The sequence below is a fragment of the Nicotiana sylvestris genome, chromosome 10, assembly GCF_000393655.2.
Source record: "Nicotiana sylvestris chromosome 10, ASM39365v2, whole genome shotgun sequence".
Lineage (NCBI taxonomy): Eukaryota > Viridiplantae > Streptophyta > Magnoliopsida > Solanales > Solanaceae > Nicotiana > Nicotiana sylvestris.
In genome coordinates, this window is record NC_091066.1 from 117268107 (window position 1) to 117279362 (window position 11256).

Sequence of the window (11256 nt, forward strand, 5' to 3'; positions counted from 1 at the left end):
AGGCAGTCTTCATACTGCTCCAACTACAGTCCAATTTCTAAAACTTAAATTGTCATTTAGAATAAGTGTCCCAAAACTCTCCGAAACTCAAAACCAAACATCCCAACAAATAAAAAATAGCAGAAATAAACACGGGGAAAGCAGTTAATAGGGGATCAGGGCGTAAATTCTTAAAACGACCAGTCGGGTCGTTACAAATTGGTATGGTCATTACGAGTTCCTTGTTATGTCATTTGGGCTAACCAACGCCCCATCAACATTTATGTATTTGATGCATAGTTTGTTTTGACCTTATCTTGACTCGTTTATCATTTTATTTATTGATGAAATTCTGGTATACTTCCGGAGTCGGGAAGATCATGAGCAACATTTGAGGAATGTGCTTTAGACCTTGAGAGAAAAGAAATTATATGCAAAGTTCTCAAAATGTGAGTTTTGGTTGGATTCAGTGGTATTTTTGGGTCACGTAGTATCGAGTGAAGGGTTCAAGGTGGACCCGAAGAAGGTGGAAGCAGTGTAGTGTTAGCTCAGGCCATCCTCATCTACAGAGATCCGGAGTTTTCTTAGTTTGGCGGGCTATTATCGTTGATTTGTTGAGGAATTTTCATCTATTGCAGCACTCATGACCTAGCTAACCCAGAAAGGTGCTCTATTTAGGTGGACAGAAGAGTGTGAGGAGAGCTTTTAGAAGCTCAAGACAGCTTTGACTACAACCCCAGTATTGGTATTGCCTTCAGGTTCCGGGTCTTATACATTTTATTATGATGTGTCCCCAAGTTGGCCTTGATGCGGTGTTGATGCAGGACCATAGGGTGATTGCCTACGCATCCAGGAAAATGAAGGTGCATGAGATGAACTATCCTGTCCATGACCTTGAGCTTGTAGCTATTGTTCATGCCTGGAAAATTTGGAGGCACTATTTGTACGGTGTCCCTTGTGAGATCTATACTGATCACCAGAGTTTGTAGCATCTGTTCAAGCAGAAGGATCTTAATTTATGTTAAAGGAGGTGGTTAGAGCTACTTAAGGATTATGATATCACCATTTTGTACCACCCAGGGAAGGCGAATGTGGTGACCGATGCTTTGAGTCGCCGAACAGAGAGTTTGGGGAGTTTAGATTATCTACCAGCAGCGGAGAGGCCCACGTCGTTGGATGTTCAGGCCTTAGCCAGCCAGTTTGTGAGATTGGATATTTCTGAGCCTAGTCAAGTATTGGCTTATGTGGTATCTCGGTCTTCTCTTTATGATCGTATTAGGGAGCGTCAGTATGATGACCCCCATCTACTTGTCCTAAAGGCCACGGTTTAGCACGGTGATGCTAAAGAGGTTACTATTGGGGACGATGGTGCATTGAGGATGTAGGACATGCTATGTGTGCCTAGTGTGGATGGTTTGCGTGAGTTGATTCTTTAAGAGGCTCACAGTTCACGGTACTCTATTCATCCAGGTGCCGTGAAAATGTATCAGGACTTGAGGAAGCATTACTGGTGGAGGAGAATGAAGAAAGATATAGTAGAGTAAGTAGCTCGGTGCCTAAATTGCCAATAGGTGAAGTATGAGCATCAACGGCCGGGTGGATTGCTTCAGAAGTTAGAGATTCTGGAGTGGAAATAGGAGCGGATCACTATGGATTTCATTGTTAGACTCCCATGAACTCAGCAGAAGTTTGATGCAGTTTGGGTGATTGTGGATAGACTGACCAAGTTAGCTCATTTCCTTCGTGTGATGACTACCTATTCTTCCTAGCAGTTGGCTCGAGTTTATATCCGTGAGATTGTCAGACTTTATGGCGTGCCAATATCTATCATCTCTAACCGGGGTACGCAGTTTACATCACGGTTCTGGAGAGCCGTACAATATGAGTTGGGTACTCAGGTGGAGTTGAGCATAGCATTTCACCCCCAGATGGACGGACAGTCCGAGCGCACTATTCAGATTCTTGAGGATATGCTCCGTGCATGTGTGATGCAGTTTGGAGGTTCTTGGGATCAGTTCTTACCACTTGCGGAGTTTTCCTACAACAACAGTTATCAGTCCAACATTTAGATGGTACCGTATAAGGCTCTGTATTGTAGGTATTGTCAGTCCTCAGTGGGTTGGTTCGATCCGGGCGAGGCTATATTATTGGGAATAAACTTGGTTCAGGATGCCTTGGAGAAGGTTAAGGTGATTCAGGATAGACTTCGCACAGCCCAGTCCATATAGAAGAGTTATGCGGACCGGAAGGTTCGCAATGTTGCGTTCATGGTTAGGGAATGGGTCTTGCTCTGCGTTTCACCTATGAAGGGCGTCATGAGGTTCGGAAAGAAGGGCAAGCTGAGCCCCAGGTTCATTGGTCCATTTGAGGTGTTGCGGTGAATTTGGGAGGTTGTTTATGAGCTTGCCTTGCCTTCTAGTCTAGTAGGATTTCATCCGGTATTCCATATTTCTATGCTCCGGAAGTATCACGGTGATCCGTCTCACGTGTTGGATTTTAGTTCAGCTCAGTTGGACAAGGATCTATCCTAGGTTGAGGAGCCATTGGCTATTGTGGACAGGCAGGTTCGAAAGTTGAGGTCAAAGAACATTGCATTAGTGAAGGTTCAGTGGCGGGGTCAGCCAATCGAGGAGGCAACTTGGGAGACTGAGCAGGATATGCGCAACCGTTATCCTTATCTTTTCACCACTTCAGGTATGTCTCTATATCCGTTCGAGGACGAATAAATGTTTTAAGAGGGGGAGGATGTAACTACCCGGCCGGTCATTTCGAGAGTTAGATCCTCGATCCCCTATTAACTGCTTCCCCTGTATCTATTTTCTACTATTGTGACTTGCCAGGAGGTTTCATTTTGGATTTTGGAGTGTTTTGGAACACTTAGTCCCTAAATGGAGGCTTAAGTCTTAGAATTTGGACCGTAGTCGAAACTGTGTGAAGACGACTTCGGAATGAAGTTTCGTCAATTCTGATAGCTCCGTTAGGTGATTTCAGTCCTAGGGGCATGTCCAAATTGTGTTTTGGAGCTTCGTAGTTTATTTACGCTTGAAATGGTGAAAGTCGATTTTTTGGAGATTTAGACCGGAAGTAGAATTTTTGATATCGGGGTCGGAATCCGATACCAGAAGTAGTAGCTCTGTAATGTTGAATATGACTTGTGTAAAAATTTTGGGGTCAATCGAACGTGATTTGGTTGGTTTCGGCATCGGTTATCGAATTTAGAAGTTTCAAGTTCTTTAAGTTTAAATCGGAGGAGGATTGTGTTGTTAGCATTGTTTGATGTATTTTGCGTGCTCGACTAAGTTCGTATGGTGTTTTAGGATTGGTTGGTATGTTTGGTTGAGGTCTCGAGGGCCTCGGGTGTTTTTCGGATGCTCAACGGGTTGAAAATTGGACTTAGGCCATTGCTGAAGATTTTCTGGTGCTGGTGTAATCGCACTTGCGGAGAGGTCACTGCAGGTGTGAGCCTGCAGAAGCGGGACTTGGAGCGCAGAAGCAGAGTTAGGAAGTCCAGGTCGGGATCGCAGATGCGAGGTTATTTCCGCATCTGCGAGGAAGGAACCGTAGATGAGGTGAAGGACCGCAGGAGCGGAAGAGATTTCGCAGGAGCGGCCGCGCAGGTGCGGCCCATTGCTCGCAGAAGCGAGACTTGAGGACTTAAGTGATTTTAGCACTTGTGATGGATTTTCTGCAAGTGCTGTGCCGCAGGTGCGAAGAGAGGTCCACATATGCGGTTTGACTAGGCAGAAAAGGGGCTTAATCGAGAGTTTGTTTCATTTTCACCATTCTTAGATTTGGGAGCTCGGGATTTGGAGATTTCTTGAGGGATTTTCAAAGAAAGCTTTGGGGTAATGATTCCTTACTCGTTTTTTGCTATTTTTCAATAATCTATTATTGTTTTCTTCATTTAATCGGGGATTTTGAGTGAGAAGTTGGAAAAATGGGGGAAATAGTTCCTCAATTGAATTTCTGAGTTTTGAGTGGGATTTAGACCTCGGATTTGGATAATTTTGGTATGAGTGAACTCGTGAGTAATGGGTGTTCATAATTTATAAATTTAACCCGATTCTGAGACGTGGGTCCGGGGAGGCTTTTCGGGCGTTTTTCTAATATTTTGCCTTAGATTTGATTTCGGTAGCTAGATTAGTTTCTTGTAGCTATATTTATGTTATGTAATTGGTTTTCGTTAAATTTGTGCCATTCCGAGCTGGATATTCGCGGAAAGAGCATTATTTTGGATTGATTTGAGTTTGGTTCGAGGTAAGTGGCTTGCCTAACCTTCTATGAGGGAACTCCCCTTAGGATTTGGTAATGTTTGATATATGAGTGCCGTATACGTGAGGTGACGAGTACGTACACGGGCTATTTGTTGTAAAACTCCATTTTTCACTAAGTCATAACATGTTTTCTCCTTGTTTGATTTACACTAGCATATGTACTTTCTTGTTTAGACTAGAAAAGCATGCGTACATGTTTTAACTGCCTAATTGAACTTTGTGCAACATGTTTAGTGAATTTACCTGGTTTTCTTTGATTTGAACTAATCCTTAGCTGTAGATTTTCTCGTTGTGACTGTTATTCATATTGGTCGTACTGCATATTTACTTTGGGACTACGAAACGGTATTCCGGGAGACTTCACTATACTGCATATTTACGTTGGGACTACGGAACGGTATTCCGGGAGATCACCCAGCACTGCATATTTATTTAGGGACTACAGAACGGTATTTTGGGAGATCCACGTGCACATTTACCTTTAGGACTACATGACGATATCCCGGGAGATCCCCTGTTGCTATTACTGTGTTTTGAGCTATTGGCTTTCATTAAATTCTATTCCTGTTAGATTCCCGTATTTATTTTACTGCAATATTTCTTTCCGTCTTATTTTATTATATATTTTTCAGTAGGGCCCTGACCTGATCTCGTCACTACTCGACCAAGGTTAGACTTGGCACTTACTGGGTACCGTTGTTGTGTACTCATGCCCTTTCATGCACATGTTTTCCGTGTGCAGATCCAGGTACTAGCTATTAGCCTCGAGTCTAGCTGTGTAGTTGCTGCCTCAGGAGACTTCAAGGTACATCTGCCCACGTTCGCAGACCTCAAAGTCCCTTTCTATCCCTTTGTGATGATCCCCCCTATTTTTCCTCAATTATGGATGTATAGAGCAGTAGAAACTCTTAGAAGCTTGTGACATTGCGACATTCCGGGTTTTGGGAAAGATGATTATTGTATACGTCGAGTGGCACCGTTTCCGCTTATTAATTACATATGTTAGCTGTTATCTTTGTGTTTTCATTTCATTTCCGCAATATTAGGCTTACCTAATCGTAGAGACTAGGTGCCGTCACGACAGTTCACGCAGGGAGGAATTTGGGTTTGGGTCGTGACATGAACAAACTTGATGCAGCTTACCGAAATATTGATGTATAAATTATTATAAATTTAATCTTATGCACTACATAAATTAGATAGAGTAGAACTAAATATTTGCCAGTCAAATAGAAATTGTCTTATGCAAGATCTCAGACTTACGATGTGTTCATTATAATGAAATTCTTTTTTTTTTGAATAACAATAATAATAATTAATATTAATATCAATATCGAAGTGGTACTTATTCGCCCATAAAAAAGAGAAGTCATTTTTTATTTGATAAAAATCGTTTTCCATGAAAAATAACCTTCATCGTAATAAACATTAAGAATGACTTCCCTAAAACAAATTCGCAGAAGTCATTTTTCCTCATACCGACACATCCTTAATCAGGGTTCTTTGTTAATCTTTCCTTACTTTGAAGTAGTGGAGTGATGGAAATCAGAGAATATAGTGAGAAAACTTTTTGATTATTTTTCTTGAATGAATGTTTACAGTGTACAGTGATGTATATATACTAAACTCTAAGAAGGAAGAATACAAAGAAGAGTAACAAACCTATACACGTGTCTAATCCTAATTGTGTATCTGATAACAAACAAAAAGAATCTTTACAAACAATGCAAAAGTAAATATTATCCATTAGCTCTTCTAGAAGGTCCTGGGTCCTTCAGCTGAAATCCATCTTTGTATTTAGTAAATAAGATGGACATTTCTAATATGTCCACGTTGGAATTTAATGAAGGGCTCTGATTATGTTGATTTGTAAAATGAGACTTTGACTATTTTGACAAGTCTTCTTGTTTCTATCAATCAACAGCTTATGTCTTCTCTCTTCTGAAACAAGTTTCTTTGCTTTATCAGCCATGGAAATTTTGGTAACCAACATCCCCCTCAAGTTGGAGGGTGGAATAGACACGCCCACCTTTCCCATGATACGATGGTGTTGAGGCCCAGACAGTGGCTTAGTGAATATATCGGCAATCTAAGATGATGAGGGAATGAAGGAAAGAGAGATGAGGCCGGCCAGAAACTGTTGACGGACGAAGTGACAATCCAAGTCAACATGTTTCGTCCGTTCATGAAATACCGGATTTTTTGCAATATGAATAGCGGCTTTGCTATCCGAATGAAGCGAGACAGGAAGCGACGGTTTGACAGTCAGATCTGAGAGGAGACGAACCAGCCAAGTGATATCGGCAACGACACGACACATTGAGCGGTACTCTACTTCAGCAGATGAGAGAGACATGGGGGGTTGTTTCTTGGATTTCCAAGAAATTAGAGATCCTCTTAAGCTGATAAAGAACCCACTAACTGAATGGCGTGAATCACGGCAATCACAAAAGGCAAGGAGTTGCAGAGATGGGTCTGAATTAAGGAAAAGACCAAAACTTGGCGTCGATAAAAGGTATCGCAGGCAGTGTATAGCTGATTCAAAATGAGGACGCCGAGGCTGCTGCATATATTGACTTAAATGTTGGACAGCAAACGAAAGATCCGGTCGAGTATGAGTCAAATAGTTGAGTTTCCCAACAAGATGTCGATAAATGGTAGGATCAGGAAGGAGCTCGCCAAATTCAGCAGTCAATTTGCAATTGGGGTCCAGTGGAGAGTGTACAGGCTTCATTCTGTGCAGCCAAAATTAGAAAGGAGATCTAAGGTGAATTTTCTTTGACTAAGGATCAATCCTTGTTTTTCACGTATAATTTCCATACCAAGGAAGTAACTTGCTTCACCAAGGTCCTTAATTTGAAGCTCCAAATCAAGAAATTCCTTTAGTAGATGAATTGCAGTGGGATAATTTCTCGTAATAAGAATATCGTCGACATAGACTGCTAGGATAGTGATACCAGTGTCTGAATATTTGAAGAACAATGAATAATCGTTAAGGGAGTGAGAGTACCCTTTGAAGTTGAGAGCTGCAGTGAGTCTTGCGTACCACTGTCGTGAGGCTTGCTTAAGCCCATAGAGAGACTTCCTTAATTTGCAAACATGGTTGGGACTTTTCTGGATGTGACATCAAGAACCTTATACCCTTTTTTACCAAAAGGATATCCCTAGAAAATACACTTAATGGACCTAGGCTCAAGCTTTGATCTATGTGCAGGCTTTGTAGAAACATAACAAAGACAACCAAAAATTTTAAGAGAATCATAAGAGGGTTTCTTTCCAAACAAAACCTCATAGGGTGATTTGAAATGCAAAACCTTGGATGGAAACCTATTGATCAAAAAGGTTGCTGTTAACAAACACTCACCCCAATAGGTGATAGGAACATTAGATTGAAATAACAAAGCTCTAGAAGTTTCAAGTAGATGTTTATGGTTTCTTTCGACAACACCATTTGTTGTTGTGTATTGACACAAGTAGTTTGGTGTAGTATCCCTTGTGAAGAGAAAAATTCAGAGGTAAAAGAACTTGTTCCTAACTCAAGTGCATTATCGGATCTGATAGTTTTAACCTTTGTATTGAATTGAGTGTTGACCATTGCTAGAAAAGATTTCAACATACTGAAAGCATTACTTTTAGTCTTGAGAAGGTAGGTCCATGTGGCTCTACTATAGTCATCTACTATAATAAGGAAGTATTTATAACCTTGATGCGTTGATATCTTATATGGTCCCCATGTGTCTATGTGAATAAGCTCAAAAGCAGAAGTACTAGAGATGCTGCTAGATGAAAATGGTAATTTGGATTGTCTAGCTTTAAAACAAACATCACATGGATAATTGAATTTAGACACAGAAAGATTGTGAAAACTAGAAATATTCTTCATATTAGATAATGGCATATGCCCTAATCTCATGTGCCATAGGCTTACATCAGAGTTTGATTTGGAAACCGAATGAAAAGCTAAACTATCCTTGCATTTATTACAAGCAGAGAAAGACTTAGGAACTGGTAAAATGACTGGCTCTACATGATGTTTGGCTTGAATTGGCTTGAGGAGATAAAGACCATCTTGAACCCTACCAAGAACCACTGGCCTCTTCATTGAAGGGGCCTGTAAAATTGCAGCAAAAGAAGCAAAGAGTAAGAGACAATTAAGACATTTTGTGAGCTTATGAACAAATAAGAGATTGTATCTAAAATCAGGCACATAAAGGACATTTATCAAAATCAAGTCTGGTAGCACTTGAACACTTCCTATTTGATGAACCTTGATCCTGTGAGATTTAGGAAGATTGACATAAACTGGCTTAGTTAAAGGTTTTATATCGAAGTGAATGGAATAGTCGTAGGTCATATGTTCTTTTACTCCAGAATCCAATATCCAATAAACAGAATTAATATGAGAAAAACAACTGGAAGGGTTAAGATCAGGCTGTATTATACCAGCACAATTAGCAGTAGTGTTGGCTTCAGAAACCTGTTCTCCTTGTTGTCCTATTTTCACCAGCTGAAGTAACTGAAAAAGTTGAGAAAACTGATCCTGTGTGATGGGATTCCCTGATGATTGTGTGTCTGTTCCTGTAGGTGTTGTCACATTATCTTCAGAAGTCATTACTTGATTGCTGTAAGCTCCACCTTGAAATTTTCTGGACTTTGTGAACTTGAAGGAAGATGGGAATCCAATAATCCTATAACATTGATCAATAGTGTGTCCGGGCTTCTTGCAGTAATTGCAAAACAGGTTGGACTTCTTCCCTTCAAAATGTGCTTTGAATTTCATATCTGTTCTTCCTGTTTTCTGAGTATTTCCCTGCTAATATGAGGCCAAGAAGGCAGATTCAGTAGGGTGTTGAGCAACATGAATCTCACGCTGCTTCTCATCTTGAATGAGCAGTGAATAGGCCAAGTTCACACTAGGTAAAGGTGATATCATCAGTATGTTACTGCGCACAGCTGAGTAGGTCTCATTGAGCCCCATGAGGAATTGGATAAGTCGACCATCTTGAAGAGATTTGAGAGCTTTTGTCTTACCTCCACAACTGCAAGTGCATGTACAATGATCACAGGTATTAAGAGCATCAAGCTCATTCCAAATCCTCTTAATTTTGGTGTAATATCTTGGAATGTCTGAGTTCCCCTGAACAAGGTCGCTTAATTACTTTTGAAGATGGTAGAGTTGAGCTCCATTTGACTGACTAAAGCGATCCTCTAACTCAGTCCAAATTTCTTTTGCAGTCTTGGAGTACAAGACACTTTCTGCTATATCCTTGGAGAGGGAATTCAGTATCCAAAGATTACCATATCGTTGCAGCGGTTCCATGGTTTGAATAGAAGATCAGAAGGATCTGGCTGGGTGAAGCTGCCATCGACAAAACCAAGCTTGTTCTTGGCTGAGAGAGCAATAACTGTGGCTCTTCTCCATCCTCCATACCCTTTGCCATCAAAGACAGTGTTAACCAGTACCATCCCTGGAGAATCCGAAGGATGAAGATAATATGAATGAGCCGAGTCATTGATAGCTGTTGTCCCTGTCGCTGCAACAGGTGAACCAGAGCTGACAGTAGAAGCTTCAGTTCCAGGAGCCATTAGAACAGAGCTAAAGAGAAGCAGAGTTTGATGAAGAAGAAAGCAAACGAAAAATAAATTGTACTGAGATCGTATCCTACCGCTCTGGTACCATGATGGAAATCAGAGAATATAGTGAGAAAACGTTTTGATTATTTTTCTTGAATGAATGTTTATAGTGTACAGTGATGTATATATACTAAACTCTAAGAAGGAAGAATACAAAGAAGAGTAACAAACCTATACACGTGTCTAATCCTAATTGTGTATCTGATAACAAACAAAAAGAATCTTTACAAACAATGCAAAAGTAAATTATTATGCATTAGCTCTTCTAGAAGGTCCTGGATCCTTCAGTTGAAATCCATCTTTGTATTTAGTAAATAAGATGGACGCTTCTGATATGTCCACGTTGGAATTTAATGAAGGGCTCTGATTATGTTGATTTGTAAAATGAGACTTTGACTGTTTTTGACAAGTCTTCTTGTTTCTATCGATCAACAACTTATGTCTTCTCTCTTCTAAAACAAGTTTCTTTGCTTTATCAGCCGTGAAAATTTTGTCACCAACATGGAGTACTATATATAGATAGAATGCGACTCTTTCTTTGAGTATATGTCCCCACTGTGCAGAAATGGTCCGTTACGTATTTTCATTGCAGGGCTGACCAGTTGCTGGAATATGATTGGCTGGCAGAACACAGTGTCAAAAATTAGAGTAAATATTATATTATTATTTGCGAAAATACATTCAGATTTTTTAGTGGTGACCTGATGTGGGGAAAGAAAAGGACCAAGTAAGAATTGAACGTTTAAAACTCATAGTGGACTTCAACAAGTACCAAACTTTACCAGCTCTCGTTATCCTTTTCTTCACAACAGTTCTCCCTCAATATTTTTCTTTGTTTTTTTTGGTTTCATAAATTGCACCTGTGCTTCACTGTATACCTATGAATCCATAAGTAGGAATAAAGTATATAAATGCAAACATATGCATGGATACATAAATCTGAACTAAATAAATAATGGTTGGCATCCTTTCAGTAGAATAGTATTAATTTTTTTAGAAAATGCCAGGATGGGGTATTTAAGTCCAAAAATTCAGTATCCCAATACCACAATATTACTTCAACATCTACTCCTTGGACCTCAGCCTTGTGGTCCGTTTTAACCCACTGCCAAACACGTTCTATCCCATAAGTTTGGAAATGGTAAATGGAATTTGGCTTGTGTGGGGGCAGAGGTTGGGGGTTGGTAGACTTCAAAATGAATCAAGCTTGCGTGCATTAAATGGTTAAGATTCTACATTTGGAGGCAGTGCCACAAAATAATAATAAAAAAAAATAAATTGGCACTAGCCGTGACTTATTGAAGTGTAATTTTGAATAAATTAGCAATTGAAAGAGAAAGGTAAATATATTTTCTTAATAATAGAGTTG

The 11256-nt window shown here is 40.1% G+C and overlaps 1 protein-coding gene and 1 long non-coding RNA gene across 2 annotated transcripts; one reads left to right on the forward strand and one right to left on the reverse strand.

Moving 5' to 3' along the window:
- Window positions 1-6219: 6219 nt before the first annotated feature.
- LOC138880332 (uncharacterized) lies at window positions 6220-10059 on the forward strand. The gene is made up of 4 exons (XR_011402927.1): window positions 6220-7020; window positions 8838-8994; window positions 9077-9319; window positions 9489-10059. It is a non-coding gene; the product is annotated as an uncharacterized lncRNA (long non-coding RNA).
- LOC104249186 (uncharacterized) lies at window positions 8111-9077 on the reverse strand. The gene is made up of 2 exons (XM_009805561.2): window positions 8697-9077; window positions 8111-8364 (listed from the first exon to the last, which is right to left on the reverse strand). The coding sequence occupies exons 1-2, from the start codon at window positions 9031-9033 to the stop codon at window positions 8330-8332; spliced, it is 372 nt and encodes a 123-aa protein (XP_009803863.1). The 5' UTR covers window positions 9034-9077; the 3' UTR covers window positions 8111-8329.
- Window positions 10060-11256: the final 1197 nt, after the last annotated feature.

Coding starts and splice junctions, on each gene's coding strand:
- LOC104249186 (XM_009805561.2), bottom strand. CDS start 9,033: ATGAAATTCAAAGCACATTTTGAAGGGAAGAAGTCCAACCTGTTTTGC. Junction 8,365..8,696: donor CACTACTGCTAATTGTGCTG/GTATAATACAGC, acceptor GCAATTTTACAG/GCCCCTTCAATGAAGAGGCC.